This window comes from Choloepus didactylus, chromosome 6 (assembly GCF_015220235.1).
Source record: "Choloepus didactylus isolate mChoDid1 chromosome 6, mChoDid1.pri, whole genome shotgun sequence".
Lineage (NCBI taxonomy): Eukaryota > Metazoa > Chordata > Mammalia > Pilosa > Megalonychidae > Choloepus > Choloepus didactylus.
This window is the reverse complement of record NC_051312.1, coordinates 101665579-101684466: the sequence shown is the minus strand read 5'-3', so window position 1 is coordinate 101684466 and position 18888 is coordinate 101665579. Positions and strand designations below refer to the sequence as shown.

The 18888-nt window shown below is 35.1% G+C and overlaps 1 protein-coding gene across 3 annotated transcripts in view; it reads right to left on the bottom strand.

Annotated features, from left to right (window-relative positions):
• The window catches only part of HIKESHI (heat shock protein nuclear import factor hikeshi), a 79066-nt gene that overhangs the window by 51356 nt on the left and 8822 nt on the right, over positions 1-18888 (bottom strand). For 2 of the 3 annotated variants that reach the window (XM_037841146.1, XM_037841147.1), the window contains exon 3: positions 6403-6540. The exons of the other annotated variant lie outside the window; for it this stretch is intronic. In XM_037841146.1, coding sequence (XP_037697074.1) covers positions 6403-6540 — 138 coding nt within the window. The remainder of the gene's footprint in view (positions 1-6402; positions 6541-18888) is intronic. 3 annotated transcript variants of the gene reach the window in all.

The following is an 18888-nucleotide window of genomic DNA, read 5'->3' as shown; positions in this document are numbered from 1 at the left end:
TATTGTCCTGTTGATGCCTTAGTTGGAACATTTTCATGGCCTTACAAGTGTAAATTTGTGAATAAACCCCCATTGTAAAAGTCAATTCATTTCTGGTATACTGCAATTCAGCAGCTTTAGCAAACCAGAACACCTCTTTATTATTAACTCCTTATAATAGTGTCACACATCTGCTCTAGTTCATGAAAGAACTGTTTCATATCTGTATAGTTAATCATGGACATTGTCCACCACAAAATTCACTGTGTTGTACATTCCCATGTTTTAACCTCCAACTTTCCTTCTGATGACAGATATGATTCTAAACTTCCCCTTTCCACCATACACACCATTCAACAATTAATGTCACAATAATCTGCTACTGTCACCTGTCCATATCCAAATGTTTTAAGTTCACCCTAGTTAAACATTCTGCAAATATTAAGCAACCGTTCCCCATTCTTTAGCCTCATTCAATATCCTGGTGACATATATTCTATATTCTATGTCTATGATTTTATATATTATAATTAGTTTGTATCAGTGAGATCATACAATATTTGTCCTTTTGTGTCTGACTTATTTCATTTAACATAACATCCTCATGGTTCATCCATGTTGCTGCATGCTTCAGGACTTCATTCCTTCTTACTGCTAATAGTCCACTGTATGTATAAACCCCATTTTGTTCATCCATTCATCTGTTTATGGACACTGGGCTGTTTACAGCTTTTGGCAATTGTAAATAATGCTGCTATGAACATCGGTGTGCAAATATCTGCTTGTGCCCCTGCTTTCAGATCTTCTGGATAAATCCTGAGTATTGGGATTTGCGAGGACGTGAGGCAACTCTACACTTACCTTCCTGAGGACCTGTCAAACTGTCCTCCACAGAGGCTGTACCATTTTACATTCCCACCAGCAGTGAATAAGTGTTCCAATTTCTCTACATTCTCTCCAACACTTGTAGTTTCCTGTTTAACAGTGGCCATTCCAGTAGGTGTGAGATGATATCTCATTGTGGTTTGGATTTCTGACAAGGCTGCCAAGTCCACTCAATTGGGACAGAATAGTGTGTTGGTTTGTATATATTATGTCCCCCAGAAAAAGCCATGTCCTTTGATGCAATCTTGTAGGGGGGCAGATTAATCATTTTAACGGTGTAACCTCTTGATTGGATGTTTCCATGGAGATGTGACTTGCCCAACTGTGGGTAATACCTTTGATTAGATTATTTCCATGGAGGTGTGGCCCCGCCCATTCAATGTGGGTCTTGATTTAATCACTGGAATACTTTAAAAGAATGCCCATAAAGACACCTGAAACTCAGAGCTAGAGCTCAGCAGATATGAATGTCAGTCAGTATTAACGCATACAGCAATTGTTAAAAAAAAAAAAAAAGAAACTGAAAAATTGAAAAAGAGCCCAGACTTCAATTAGAGATATGAATGAAGCAGATCTGGTTAAGACTAGGGCAAATCAGGTTAAAGGGTAAAGGATGAAACTGACTGTGTATTAAAACTTCAGCTTCCATGTGAGGCCAAGGGAAGAGATGTTTATTTGGTGTAGGATCTATATCTTCTAAGCAATATAAATTCTACAGTCAAGTTTGTTCAAACACTACAATTACATGGAACTTTGAATAGGAAGTGAGATATGGTAGGTTAGAGTGAAATAGCAACATATGCCAAAGTAATCTGGGAGAGAATAAAAATATATATGCAGGGACCCCCTGAGGAGCTCAGGGAAAATGCAGAAACATTGGACTCTTCCTCATCTGGATTGCTGCTGATGTTCTCACAAATATTGAGGACTGATGGCTTGGTATGCCGAGCCGTCTGTCTTGGGGCTTGGCCTTATGAAGCATGGAAGGGAAAGGCTAAACCTGCTTATAAGTGTGTCTAAGAGTCTCCCCCTGAGTGCCTCTTTGTTGCTCAGATGTGGCCCTCTCTCTCTAACTAAGCCACCTCGGCAGGTATCTTACTGCCCTCCCCACTACGTGGGACCTGACTCCCAGGGGTGTGAATCTCCCCGGCAATGCAGGATATGACTCCCAGGGATGAAGCTGGACCTGGCATCATGAGATTTGAGAACATCTTGTTGAACAAAAGGGGGATGCAAAATGAAATGAAATAAAGCTTCAGGGGCTGTAAGATTTCAAATGGAATCAAGAGATCACTCTTGTGGACATTCTTACACACTATATAGATAACACTTTTTAGGTTTTAATGTATTGGAATAGCTAGAAGTAAATACCTAAAACTATCAAACTGCCATCCAGCAGCCTTGACTCTTGAAGATGACTGTATAACAGTGTAGCTTACAAGGGGTGACAGTGTGGTTGTGAAAACCTTGTGGATAGCACTCCCTTTATCCAGTGTATGGATGGATAAGTAGAAAAATGGGGACAAAAACTAAATGAAAAATAGGGTGGGATGGGGGGGATGATTTGGGTGTCCTTTTTTTATTTTTATTTTTTATTCTAATTCTGATTCTTTCTGGCATAAGGAACATGTTGACAAATGGATTGGGGTGATGAATGCACAACTATATATATGAAGGTACTGTGAACTGGTAATTGTACACCACAATGATTGTATGGCATGTGAATTTATGTCAATAAAACTGAATTTAATTTAAAAAAGAGAGAGAGAGACACACACACAGGCCCAGACATTTGCTGACACTGACGCTTAGACATGCTTGGAGTTGCAGACCCTGATGCTTGCTGCAGCTGAGACAGACATTTTTAAGGTGACTGCTGCAAGTTGATGCTGACATTTTGGAGAACGCCATTTTGAAATGCAACCTGGGAGCAAGCAGACGCCAGCAACATCCCTTCCCAGCTAACAGGTTTTCTGGATGCCAACGGCCTTTCTCCAGTGAAGGTACCCTATTTTTGATCCCTTACCTTGGACACTTAATGGCCTTAAGACTGTAACTTTGTAACCAAATAAACCCCCTTTATAAAAACCAATCCATTTCTGCTATTTTGCATAAAAGCAGCATTAGCAAACCGGAATAAATAGTCTTTTCAATGAAAAGTGCAGGAGAACTTGATATCCATATGCAAAAAAATGAAGGAGGACCCTACCTCATATCATATTAAAAAATTAACTAAAAATGGATCAAAGACCTAAATATAAGAACCAGGACTATTAGTTCCTATTAGAAAATGTAGGGAAATATCTTTGGGATCTTGTGTTAGACAATGGTTTCTTAGACTTGACACTCAAAGCACAAACTACAAAATAAAAAATAGATAAATTGATCTCATCAAAATTAAAAACTTTCGTGCATTAAAGGACTTCATCACAAAAATGAAAAGACAACCTCTTCAACTGGAGAATGTAGTTGGAAACCACTTATCCACTAAGCATTTAATATCCAGAATGTACAAAGAAATCCTACAATTCAACAATAAAAACACAAACAATCCAATTAACAAATGGACAAATGACCTGAATAGACATTTCTCCAAAGTATACACAAATGGCTAAAAAAGCATATGAAAAGATGCTCAACATCATTAGCTATTAGGGAAATGCAAATCAAAACGACAATGAGTACCACTGCACACCCACCAGAATGGCTAATATTAAAAAAACAAAAAATTACAAGTGTTGGAGGAATGTGGAGAAATAGGAACACTCATTCTGGTGGGAATGTAAAATGGTGCAGTCGTTATGGAAGAACAGTTTGACAGTTCCACAGAAAGCTAAGTATAGAACTACCATATGACCTGGCAATCCACTACTAGGTACATACCCAAAAGAATTTAAAACAGGGACTAAAACAGATACTTGTATACCAATGCTCCTAGTGGCAATATTCACAATTGCCAAAAGTTGGAAGCAACCCAAATGTCCGCTAATGATTAATGGATAAACAAGATGTTGTATTTACATATGATGGAATATTGTTCAGCAGTAAGAAGGAATGAAATTCTGGTTCGTGCGACAATATGGATAAACCTTGAATATACTGTCTTGAGTAAATAAGCCAGACACAAAAGGATAAACATTGTATGATCTCACTGATATGAAAATAATTAAAGTAAGCAAATTCATAGAGTCAAAATCTAGATTATAGGCTCCCAGGGACTGAGTTGGGTAGGGAATGGGAAGTTAAGACTTAATTTGTACAGAATTTCTATTTGGGTTGATTGTAAAATTTTGAAAATGCATAGTGATAATGGTAGCATAACATTGTGAGTATAATTAACAGCAATGGATTATATATGTGAATGATGTTAAAAGGAGAAATTTTAGGTTGTATACATGTTACTAGAATAAAAATTAAAAGACGAAACTAAAAAAAAAAGTTATTATAGGTGTGCACGGTAGCAAAGGGATTGAGACAAAAACATTTTTGCCAAAACTTAAGTAATTAACTATGAAGCAGTGTTTGAATATGACATATGCTAAAAAGCTGAACAGAAACAGCTTTATTATGCTTGCTTAAAAGCTTTCTTCATACTGAATGGAAAAATTTGGAAATCAAAATTTGTATTTTTAAAACCTCTCTACTCCATTTCTATTGATAGCCTGCAAAGCCTGAAATTACATTTTCAACTAACGTGTTTTCTAAGAGCTATGTGACTCTCAAAGGTAGTCAACAATAAATATTTAACACCAGATAAAAATAACATATCTGACACTGTAATATGTCTGAATTTGGAGGTCTGAAATGTACTTAAACAAGCAATATTTTTGAAGTACTAAAATCCACCACTGTGCTCCATACACTCTGAAGGACATAAAGATTAAAAAATGTGTACTCTCATGGAGCTTACACTATTATCCAGGTCTGTAAGTTTGAACAATCATACATACCTCTTCTAAACTAGTTTCATTATCTAGGTGGGATAAGATACCTTCAAGACATTTTACAATTTTATAAAAAAAAAAAAAAAAAAACCAGCCCAGCTTACCAATCTTTGTGTACATTATCTCTGATCTTTGTAAAACAACTGTTCTGTGGGTGACATTATCTCCATTCTACTTGAATTTACCTCTAAGGGTAAGTATTTTAGTCAAGGTTATATAACCAGCACAAGTGCCAATGGATTCAAAACAGGTCTCTCAAAACTCCAAAGTTGATGCTTATTCCAGCTCAATATCCTAGCTGTTAATACCAAATGTTATGGACTGAACACTTAGCTAACTGATTTTTATTCATTACTTATTTCACAATGAATCCATTCAAAAATGCAAGTCAAGAAAGGCCAGAAAATGAGTTTCCATTATGACTCACTAGTTCCAATTCATGTTAATACACTAAGTTTCATCTTAAGTTTTTGTTGTCCTTTCTAAGCCCCTTAACAAGTGCAATCCTATTTTAAAGTTACTAATTAGAATTACATTAAAAGTTTCTTCCTGGTGATTGAGCTGCATGAAATGAGATGAGACCACAAATGTCATGTGTAGACAATGCCAAAACCAATGACATTAAAATATGCAGCAAACCCCAAAAGAAAAGAAGACAATTATAAAGAAGAAATTCAAATGACTCAAAACAAACTCAAATTTTACCATTCCTTAAATTTTCTTCTTTGGTGCTAAGCCTTCTTTCCTGGGTATTTTTAATGTCACTGTCATGAAAAATGACAAAAAGCTGAGTAACTGTGCCAGATGAAAAACTAAAGAGATATGAAAATTAGATACAATTGGATGCTAGATGGGGGAAGGAAAAGGAATTGTTATAAAGATCATTACTGGGCAACTGGTAAAATTTTAATGTATTCTATGTATTAGACAATAGTACTGCATTAATGTTAAATTCCATAAACCTGATAATTATAATGTGCTTATATAAGAGATAATCCTTTTTCTAGGAAATATATGCTGATGTGCTGATGTATTTAAGAGTAAATTAGCATGAGGTACACAACTTACTCTCAACTATTTCAGAAAAACAACACATATATCCAAGGAGTGATAAAATGTGGCAAAATTACCAAAAAAAGGAGGGAAAAGAGTAAGGAAGCTTGTGTACTTATTCTTACAATTCTCTAATTTTAAAATTACTTCCAAGTAAAACTTTTTAAAAATCTTTAATCCAAAGAAAAAGAAAAGCAGATCAGAAAATATCAAACTTACACTTTCAGGATTGCATTCCAAACTAACACTACTTCACAAGAAAAAAAAAGGCAAAACCCCACTGTTTACTTTGAAGGCTGGAAACAAAATGCTAGCCTTTTCTCAGAATAAGAATATTGTACAAAGCTCTACCACATTACTCTTATTTATTCACATAAACATATATTCCCTCTTCTTTATGCCACAGGTAACTTGAGCAATTATTACTTAGCCTTCAATTAAGTATAATCACATATTAAAGTGCTACAGAAACAATACAAGCATTTATAAAGCTCTATATAAGTGTTTTTATTATATCTGACCTAGTGTCCTACTCCCCCACCTGCTCTTCCAATCTTGGCCTCTTCTGTTTCCCATTTTCCATATAATTCTCCACTGCAGATGTCACTGGAATTCTCCCTGACTGAGGCATTGAGCCATTTCCTCATTGTCTCTTGAAACACTTTACAAATAGTTAAACCTACAGAGAAAAGGAAGGTTTTAAGTTGAACTTTATGTGTATAAAGAGTATGTGGATGTGGCTTAAAGAAATTATTCAAATAGTACATGCACTCTATAAATATTTATCTAAGAGAAAAATATGCATATAAACATGCACATATATGCATCATATAGAATTCTTTCAATTACATATTTTTGGTAAGAGCAACTGCTTTCCCCTTCCAAATTCAGAATCAAGTTTTGAAACCTTAATTTAAAAGATATTGTACCCATGTTCCTGACATATCATGAATCAAAACTTCTTAAAGTTATCATTACAGGGCATCACATTATTCATAGTTGTTACAGGTTTTAACAGCTATTTAAGTCATTTTAACTATAAACCAATACTCAGTTGGCCTATTACTTGAATGTTAGAGGACTTCCAAGCTTTCTTATGCATCTAATGACACTACTAAGATAATAACTAGTATCTAATTATACCACTAAGGTTAGATATCACTCTCTGAAATTCAGGTAAGACGTTTTAAGACAAAATTTCAAAAAACACCAGGAAAAAAAAGCACTGTATGACAATACTAATTATTACAGAACTAGACAGAAAGAAATACTTAGGTATGTGCGGGAAATGTATTTCTAATTCTAATTTTCCAAGTACCTTTTATGTTAATGAGATGGACACACATCAGAAAAGCAGCCAATCTCCCAAAAGACTTCATGGGGAAATTTAAGATTCAGTCCATTAAGAAAATTCCCAGGAACATGAATCTGATCATGAAATACTTCTCTGGACCAGATTAAGTCAATGCAAAAGTAGATAAATAACGCTTTTTGCCTCTGCTATTCAAATTTGAAGCTTGTGAAAATTCTGAATTTGGGGAAAATTATGCAGTTTTATGATGGAGGTGGCTTCCTGTTACCCATGTGTGATCCCCTCACATGCTATTAAGCACTTAAATGTCGAACTTTGGTACCAAGAGGATGAGAAAGGAGATAAATATCTTTAATTTAAAATAAATCAGCCAAATGTCATTTAAACCCTAAGGTTTTTGACATTATATGCAGAATCTCACTAAGTGGCCTGACACGGTAAGGGAAACTGAAGACAATAATACAAAATATGAGTAATTCTACTCTCATAGTTGTCCACTACAGATGCTTTTTTTATACTATTAGTTCATGCTAATCATTTCATTCATGCTAATGAATTAATGCTAATGAAAAGTTAATGATGCATATCATAATCCCTAGAGTAACCACTAAAAAACTAATGGCAAGGTTGTGTAACTAAAAAAGCAATGGAAGAAATAATACGGAATATTTTTAAAATACTTAAACCAAAAGAGGAAAAAAGAAAACAAACAGCAAGATACAAACTTAACCTAATCATTATCAATAATTACATTAAATATTAATGGACTAAACACTCTGATTAAAGGGCAGAGACTATAAGAATGGGTTAATTTTAAAAAAAGCAACACCCAACTACATACTGGTTTTGAACTGGGAACACACAAGTTGTATATTTTGGATGGACTGTATGGTTTGTGAATATATATCAATAAAATTGCATTTTTAAAAAAGTGAAAGGAGAGAAAAAAATATATCATGCGAATACTAGCTATAAAAAAGCTTGACTGGCTATATAAATTTTAGACAAAAGTGGACATCAAGACAAGGCATGATTTCTAGAGATAAAGAAACAATTCATATTGATCAAAGGGTCAAGTCACCAATTTTATGTAAACTTAGGAAATAGGGGAAGAGAGTACATTTTCCAACTCTTTATACCTTTTATTTCTCTTTCTTGCCTCACTGAACTCTTACTGCTTCTATTCAACATGCTATTGGAAGTCCTAGACAATGAAATAAGGCAAGAAAAAGAAGGCATAAAAATTGGAATGCAAGTAAAAAGGTCTTTTTCACATAACATGGTCATGTACGTGGAAATTCACAAGATCCTACAGAAAATACTACTAGAACTAAAAAGGGAATTTAGCAAGAGATATATGTATAATTATATTTGTCTTTCTTGACATCCTTCAGGATACAAAGTCAATATACAAAAATCAGTTGTATTTCTATGTACTAGCAGTGAACACTTGGAAATTTAAACTATATTCAGACATTTTTGAGGAAAAAAAATGTCAAAATGTCCAATAAGGAACGGATAATCAAACCATAACTTAACAAAGTTTAATACTATACCATCATTTAAAACAAGGAGGAAAAAAAAGCAAGTGGAACATATTCTCTAGATCAGTCTCTCCGAAAGCTTTTAACTCATGATACCATTTCCCTTTAACTAAACATAAAATTCTCATCTTTTATTCCTACACCATTCTATCTGAGGATCAGAATGGTTCTATTTCCCACTTTACTTGGTTAATAGTAAAGGAGAGAAGACTAGAAAGGGAGAACTAAATATTTAGTACTGTGAGACATGGCAGAACACAGCAGTTACATACATGTGAACTACACATACACATAAATAACGGGAAACAATTTGAAAATAATTATTTACTCTTTAAATTTGCTTTGGGAGTAGAAAAGACTACTTAGAATAGGAAACCAAAAATCTGACTATCTGAATTCTAATCCCTGTTCTAGTTTAAGAATGCTCTAAAGCATTCTATATCTCAAAAGCCTCAGCAATAAAACTGAGGAATTATATTAACTTGTAAAAAGGTTTTCCATTCTAACTTTCCATGGCTTACTCTGTTATTATACCTGGGAGGGATATGATCTATTAGTTTTTTACATAGTACCATGCACACTGTACCTTTATTATGACTCTCTAAAAACTGCCATGACAATCATGATCCATTATCTACTTTATCCACTTTCAGTACCCTTTCTCCAGGCCTCCTATACCATTTGTTTTAAAGGCCATTTTAATCCAGGAATTCAGTTCCACTTCTAAGAGTTTCTTCTACAGAAATACAGTGCTAGAAAATATGTACAAAGATATGTGTAAGAATATTTATTGTAGCATTGCTAGTTAAAAAAAAAAAAAAGGGAAGAACACAAATTTCCATCAATGGGGTATTAGTTAAATAAATTGTGGTATTGCCATAAAACATACAACTGTTTGAAAGAGGTAGATCTGTATATATCGCCCAACAGCAAACCATGAGCAAAATATTTAACCTCTCTGAAATCCTACCTCTTGAAAACCAAGTCTAACAATACTCACCCTTAAAGGTTGTTAAGGATTAAATAGATAATATATATGAAAGCCCACAGAACATTGCACATAGCAGATATTCAATATATGTTACCCCTTCCTTCATCCCTCAATCACTATAAAATCTTCCTAACTAGCTCTAATCTCAAAAAGATTCTCCAAGTCATCCCAGAACACTGAATTTCCTTAAGCATCATTTTTTTAATATCACTTGTCTTGCTCAAACCCTTGCCTACCAGAAGAAAATTAAACTCCATCTAGCATGGAGTTACAATCTTATCTCCTACTCCTCCCAAATAGAAGGCTATCATACCATCTATAAAAGTTTCTTCCTCACTGTCATTAAAGGGTGCAGTCCATATTCCTACTTTTATAACTTTGATCACATCCAAATGCAATTCCTATCTGCCCACTCTATACCATCCAAACCTGACCCATACTTCAAAACCTTGTCCAGTCTTCCATAGAGCCATTCTCAATTATCTCAGCTCACTTTAATCTGTTTCCTTTGAATATGGTCTTGTGTTGGTATTTTAATATTCACACACATATACAGATCCTGAAAGCAGTCATCAATATGAAGCACAAATACTAAGAATGAAGCAGACGTTCAGTAATTACTCAAACGAAATTTACAACAAAGCCTCAACTATATAAGCAGACATTTTTTCTTCTGTAATTAATTAATTGGAAATACCTAATGAATTTCCTTGAATATTTCCCAAGCTTTCATAATGTAAACAGACAACTTAAAAATCATGGTATAGCCAAATGTCAAATGTCTCTCATAATTTTCCTGATTTTTTAGCCTAACAGTCTTATAAACTACACTAGAAAATTTTAATGGAGAAGGTGGCCTGAGTACACATAATCCACTTTAAACCATTCAAAATTATGTGCACATAATTATATATATAATAAATATATATAATTATATATTAAAAACAAATTACTAAAATCACTGGGAAATAAACTTACGCTACTGTTTCTCAAACCAATCACCATTCCATCTCCCTTGTTGCCTTTCGCTACACAAGGAGCATCTACACTCACTTTCTCAGTCTTCTTAGCAGCTAGGGGTAAACACTAAAAAACAAAAAACAAAAAACAAAAAAAAAAACCATGGTATAGTAAAAGACCTATAGTACTATTACTTGATAAAAACAAAATTTAATTTTGTTACTATTCCTTATACACAATAACTTGAATTTGCATAAACTTCCTATAAAGCAAAGAATCTCAAGTACAACTAACTGCCAGTTTTTCATAAAGTTTTTGATTGTCTCTTCCACATTATGAAAACAAAGCACAACATCAAATAACAAAATTGCAAGAGATTTAAAATTCCCAAATTTCTCCAACCACTAAATCTTATCTCCTAAGCTTGTGTCCTGACTGTTTTTCTCTAGGATTTCTATATCCCATGTTCAAAAGATCAAAAAAAAAAGAAGTTTCCTAAAATGAAACTTTCCACTTTCTTTTTTCAAAATTTAGTCTATCTTAGTTTTTAATGGCCTCAGATTGTTCCAGCCTTGGAATTCATCATACAACTCCTTTTCAGAACTCAAGAACAACAAAAAATCATCTCTCAAATAAAAATAAAACTCAAAGTACTGATTTCAAGATGTCGGACCAGCTAGAATTCTCCCAACAGAAGCCTGTTGACCTGCCTTAACCCAAATCTTTCTATACATTCAGCACAGAACAGAGAACACTGCCAAATTTCTTAATGAGAAATTTGCTTCACTTGAAGTATCTCCCTATTGATCCTGTTCTCATTAAATTCTGTTACATTTATTACTTGATATCAATTCTCAGTTCAATCACAACTCTCTGAAGTTACTTCACCATGCCTGCCCTCCACCCTGATATAAAATAGTTAGGTAGGTTTGCCCAGTAAAATCAAACTTATACCCCAGGCTGAAAAACATAAATCCATCATTCTCTACTATGAATAGTAGGTCTAATGTTATATATATAACTCTAGTATTTTAAGCTGTCAAAAAGTACTTTTCCAACAACTTGATACCAGTAAAGAACCACCCAAAATAATTTAACATTTTATCACTTGTTTAATGTTGATATGCACTAAATCTCTATTTTAAGCCACTTTATTTTTCCTTATTAAAGCATTGTGTTTTTACCCATCACAAGAACTGCCTTGACAATTTGTTTTCATGGATAAAACTATCAAAATCCATGATATGACCACATTAATACAATGAGGGGAAAAAACACAACTATCTTAATTGATGCAGAAAAGGCATCTAACAAAATCCAGCACCCCTTCTTGATAAAAACACTTAGAACACTAAAAATAGAAGGAAATGTCCTCAATATGACAAAGGGCATAAATGAAAAACCCACAGCTGATATCCTACTTAATGGTGAAAAGACTGAAACCTTTCCTTCTAAGATCAGGAACAAGGATGTCCACTGTCACCACTGTATTCAACATTATACTGGAAGTTATTGCCAGAGCAATTAGGCAAGAAAGAGAGACACAAAGTGTCCAAATTGAAAAGGGAGAAGTAAAACTTTCCCTTTTGCAGATGACATGATCCTATACGCAGAAAAATCCTTCAAAATCCACAAGAAAGCTCCTAGAGCTAGTAAATAAATTCAGTGAAGCTGTGGTGTAACTGAAAAGTTAGGATTTAAGGGATAATTATGATTACTGAATCATTATACAGATGTTCCTTTTTAACTTTCTGGTATATTAGAATAGACAGAGGGAAATTCCTGAAATCTCTGACTTGTAATCCAGCTGCCTTGATCTCTGATGATGACTGTACCAGTCTTTCTTTTGTGCCCTTGTGATTGTAAAAACCTTGTCACTGACCCTCACTAGTACTCATTTTGCCCAGTTTTTCTACTTTAGGGTCTTATGATCACTAAAGACAGCCCCTAATGTTTATTAATGAAGGGCCTTGGGTCAACCCAGAACTAACCCACACCAATTCCACCCCAAAACTAACCCCAGAACTAACCCACACCAAAAACAAAAATGGGCCCACCCGACATGTGCAATAGCTTAGACTTTAACCTGTAAGTGATCTATACCTCAATACAATACTAAAAATCATACCTATCATTATATTAAGGCTGTCACTTTTTTACATGCATTCTGTGACTAAGCATGTAATCAAAAATTATATCACCTCTAATTACATCATCTAGAGCTACTCTGCTCATTATTCTAAAGCATACCCATCTTTTGACAATACAAAACTATCAGAATTACTGTCGTTCAAGGAAACATTTTTAGGCCAATAGGCCATCTCATCTCCTGCTTCATGCCTAACAATAAACTCTTTCTCTCTTTGAAACTCTGGTGTCTCTGGAATTAGTCATTCGAGTGCATCAAGCAAAGAATCCACAGCTTTTGACTGATATCAGTAGAATACAAGATCAACACCAAAAAATCAGTAGTGTTTCTATACCAAGTAATGAGCAGTCAGAAAAAGTCTAAATAAGTGGAAGAACAGCCCATATTCATGGAATGGAAGACTAAATACTTTTAAGTTGTCAATCCTATCCAAAGCAATTTAGAGATTCATTGAGATCCCAATAAAAATTTCAACAGCCTTCTGTACAGAAATGGAAAAGAAATTATCAAATTTATATGGAAGGATAAAGGGCCCTGACTAGCCAGAGCCATCTTGAAAAAGAAGAATGAAGTTGGAGGATTCACACTTCCCGACCTTAAAATTTATTACGAAGAAACAGTAATCGAACTTCCAAGATGATGGCAGAGTAGGTATGGTGGAACAGGCTTCTCCTCTGTGAAAGTAACTACAGAGGGGCCGGAGGATTCCCAGTACCACAGTTTCGGGGTGTGACTGGCCACAGAGGGTCCCCTACAGTATGTGGAGGGGAAGCCAACAAAAACATGAGAGAGACAGCACCTCAAGGGACAGGGTGAGTTTGTTCCAGTTGGGACCAGCCCCCGGGCTAGTGGCAGTAACACCCACCAGGCAAGGGATTAAGCAGGGGCTCTCCGCTCCCATGCATCTACCTTGGCAGTTAGCTGGGGAGGTGATCCTAAACAGGCAGATGGCCAGGAGCTCCCATAAGGGAATCTGGGAGGCAGCATTTGCTCTCCCCCAACAGAAGTCTGGGGGAGGAGGGGGCTGCACTGGCAAGAAGCAGGGAAAGGAGAGGGCCCCATACTGATGATCAGGAGCCCCTCCCACACCCCAGAGACTCGCAGGCGCACAAGAGGCAGGGAACAGAGCCGGGCCTCTTGAGCTGACTTTCTGCCTAAGTGCTCAGAACCTACATCGCAGCACCCTGGCAGGCAGTCCCCAGAGCACACGGAGAACCAGTGCACTAGACTGGTTTCCCAGCTGGTTTGTACTCCAACCACCACACCAGAGAAGTTTGAGGAAGACCAGCTTGAGAGCGCCACCTGCTGGTAGTATTGGGAAACTGCATTCCAGCAAGTTGTAGCGCTCCCAAATTATATATAAAAGCTCAAATAATCCCGTATTTCCCAAAATCTTAGAAAGACAAGAAGATCCCCTGAAGCCAACAGAAAATTACAAAGCACTTGAAAAATCTAGAAGATATGGACAAACCAAACAAACAAATTAAAAAGCCAGAAGAGACACAAAATTTGGAGCAATTAATTAAAGAAGTACAAGCGAATCTCCAAAACAATTTCAACAAGATGGCTAAAGACATAAGGAAAATCAAGAAGATTCTACAAGAGCATAAAGAATTTGAAAGAATAAATTAAAAAATAGCAGACCTTATGGAAATAAGACACTGTGAATCAAGTTAAAAATATAATAGAGATACACAGTAGCAGCTTCAAACAGGCAGAACAAAGGATAAGTGAACTTGAAGACAAAGTAACTGAATGCAAGCACACAAAAGAACAAATGGGAAAAAAGATTTTTTTAATTTGAAATGGATCTCCGAGAAATGATGTACAACACGAAGCCAACAAACATAAGAATCACTGGTGTCCCAGAAGGAGAAGAGAAGGGTAAAGGGCTAGGAAGAGTGTTTCAAGACATAGTTGGAGAAAACTTCCCAACCCTTCTAAAAGACAATAATATGCAAGTCAAAGATGCCCAGCAAACTCCAAATGGAATAAATCCAAATAAACCAACTCCAAGACATATTCTGATCAGATTGTCAAATGCTGAAGGAGAAGTTTCTGAAAGCAGCAGGAGAGAACTGATTTACCACATACAAGGGTAACAACATAAGACTAAGCACTGACTGCTCAGCAGGCACCAGAGAGGTGAGAAAGCAGTGGTATGACATATTTAGGATTCTGAAAGAGAAAAACTGCCAGCCAAGAATTCTTTATCCAGCAAAGCTCTACTTTAAAACTGAGGGAGAATTTAAAATTTTCACAGACAAACAAATGCTGAGAGAATTTGTTAACAAGAGACCTGCCCTGCAAGAAATACTATATATAATTTTCTACTTCTTAGTTGTTAGGGTATTAGGATAGCTAGAAGGAAAGAACTGAAATGGTGGAACTATAACCCATAGCATCCTTTGAAATTTGTTCTACAGCTACTTTTTAAATTGTAACTTGAAAGTTATCCCTTTTTGTATATATGTTCTATTTCACAATAAGGAAATAACTGAAACTATGGTGCTGTAACTCATAACATTTTTGGAAATTTCCTATATAACTACCTGTTAAATCATACTTTGAAAGATATTATCTTTTTGTACATGTTATATTTCACAATAAGGAAATAACTGAAACTATGGAACTGTAACCTATAACATTCTTTCAAATCTGCTAACTACTTGTTAATCTGCACTTGGGAAGTTATCACTTCTATGAATATGTTATATTCTACAATTAAAAAAATGATTAAAAAAGACACTAATCAAAACAGAATGGTAATGTGCCAAGAACAGACATATAGGGCAATGGAACTGAATTGAGAGCTCAGAAATCAACTCTCACATTTATGGATGTCACAAGAGAAAAGATATCCAAAGGCGTACACAAAAGACAGGAGAAAGCACTTTTCACTATCTCCAAAGCATCTCCTGCAGGCAAGAGAATGCATCAGGGATGTGTGTATCCCTTTCCAACTCAAAATGTTGGCAAATCTGGGAATGGTATGAAAGACTCAGCACTGGGGCTTGACAAAGAGAAGAGAAGGTCCAGTGGGGATGATTAAACTTGCAATTTAACTGATACATCTCCAGAAACAACCAAAAGGTCCTGGTCTACTAGTTAGTGACTAATATTCACTTCAACCAACATACATGAGTTGGGGTACCACATGAAACCTGCTACATTCTCTACTTTCCAACTATGCAAAAGGTTAATGGTTAGCTAGCTATTAGCTTATTGGTATACAAACAAAATCTATTACTTTACAAATAAGTGCTGCTATCATGCCCCACAGATTCTTCAAAACCAACTGAAAACATTATTTCCCTCTTCCCCCAAATTAAATAAATGCTCCTCCTTCTGTACTGTTTATTACTAACAGTATTCACTAGTGTCCATTCAATCATTCTAATGTTTCCCAACTAGTATTTTGTTGGTAAACAGTAATGATTTATTTCTATTTCTTTCTTTCCTTTTTAAACAATACATAAACATTTGTGTATATTTATATTTTAAGACAGAACAGTTTGAAAGCTCCCAAGTGAATTTGACTGATGGATAAAAATAAATGTGTTCATGAGTTAGTCTTTTCAACAAATGGTGCTAGAAATGCTGAGTACCCACATATTGGAAAAAAAATTTTTGATCCATATTTTGCACTAAATTTTAAAAATTAATTCAAAATGGATTATAGGTCTAAATGTAAATTTAAAATTTTTAACACCTCTAGAAGAAAACACAGGAGAAAACTTTATGACTTTGGATTAAGTATGCAGACCTATTCAGTAGACCTGTAGTGTTCAAACCCTACACATTCCAAGGCCCCTGTGATATGTGTAGGCTCTTGGAATACTCTGTCTCATAAGAGTATCTTTGTTTACCTGAGGCTTTTGCCCATGCCAGGTAGTTAATACTAAAAATGTGATTTATGGTGGGGGCCTTGGGCCATGCAGTATCATTTGAACTTTGGAGGGGCTACAGACTGAGGTAACTAAAGTCAGCCATGCAGACATTCCATGCATACATGCCCAACCACCAATAAAAAGCCTGAACACCAAGGCTCGGGTGTGCTTCCCTGGTTGACATATCCTAACCAGGAGAATTAAGCACTGTCCATACAACCACACTGGGAGAGGACAAATGGAAGCTTGCACCTACTCTTTCCTGGACACTGCCCTATTCACCTTTTATGTTTGCTAATTTTAATCTGCATCCTTTCGCTGTAATAAACCTTAACCATGAATATAACAGCTTCTCTGAGTTCTTTAAGTCCTTCTAGCCAATCTGTGAACCTGAGGGTAGTCTTGGGGACTTCCAAGAATATTAGACAAAGATTTCTTAGACATAACACCAAAACCACAATCAAGAAAAGAACAAATTGATAAACTGGAATTCATCAAAATTAAAACTTCTGTACTTCAAAAGACACTATTAAGAGAAAGAAAAGACAAGCCAACAACTGGGGAAAATATTTTTCAAAGCACATATCTGATAAAGAACTTGCATTGAGAACAACAGAACTCTCAAAACAGTAATAAGAAAAACAACCAAAATAAAAAAATAAGCTAAAGATTTGAACACTTATTCGGATGGCAAATAAGCACACGAAAAAATGCTCTATCTCATAATCCAGCCATTCTACTACTAGGTATTTACCCAAGAGAAATGAAAGCCTATGTCCATACAAAGATTTAAACACAAATGTTCCTAACAGCTTTATTTTTTTAAATTCAGTTTTACTGAGATATATTCAAATATACAATCATCCATGGTGTATAAATGTTCACAGTACCATCATATAGTTGTGCATTCATCACCCCCATCTATTTTTCGAACATTTTCCTTGTACCAGAAAAAGTAAAAATAAGAATAAAAAATAAAACTAATAAAGAACACCCAAATAATACCCCCCACCTTATTTTTCATTTAGTTTTTGTCCACATTTCTCTACTCATCCATCCATATACTGGGAGTGTGATCCACAAAGCTTTCACAGTCACACTGTCACCCCTTGTAAGCTACATTGCTATATAATCGTCTTTAAGAGTCAAGGCTACTGGGTTGCAGTTTGATAGTTTAAGTATTAGCAGCTTTATTTTTGCAAGACAAAAACCGGAAATAAATGTCCATCAACAGGTAAATGAATAAACAAATTGTTATATAGCCATACAATGGAATATTACCCAGCAATAAAAAGGAATAAACTGCTACATGGTACAACACGAATAACTCCAAAAATAATTGTAAGGCATGAAAGAAGACAAACAAAAAAGAATATTTACCATATAATTTCATTAATATAAAACTCTAGAAAATACAAAGTATTTCATAGTGACAGAAAGCAGCTGGCCAGGGTTGGAGAGGGGACAGAAGAGCAGAGAATATAAAGGGGCACTAGGAAACTTTGGAGATGATGAATATATTCATTATGTGAGTGTGGTGATGGTGTCATGGGTGTGAACATACATCAAGTTATCAAATTGTATACTTTGTATATGTGCTTTCTACCTCAATAAGCTGTTAAATCTTTTAACAAAAAAAGGTAAATTTTCTCTGTTCTTTGGAAGATTTCCTTTGAAAGGATGTCATGAAATACTAATATCTGTTTAAAAAAGAAAATGAAAACCCAAAAGTGAGTCCAATAGATCCTGATTGAAATGGTTAGAACACATCAAATACAAATATATTTGTATCACTATGATTTCATAATTCTTAACAACAACATAAAAAAAACCTCATTGATTATCTTTGGAAAATGCTAAGAAACCAACTCATTGTCTTGAACACTGGTACACAAAGATAAAGAATCAAGCATTTATCCTGCCTCTTCTGTAATGACTGAACCCCTAGATAAAGAAATACGCAAGTTCTCTTTATACCAGTATTATAGCTATTAGACAAAACGACATAATTAGAATTCATCATTTTGAATCCCTACTGAATTGAAGAATCTAAGTATTACACATAAACAGCTGCTAAATTAAAAAAAAAAAAAGAACCATGTGTGCCTCCTGATCAAACACATCACCACCTAAAATAATCTTGCCAGATAAATTTAAACAGAATCTGATCAAACCACTAAA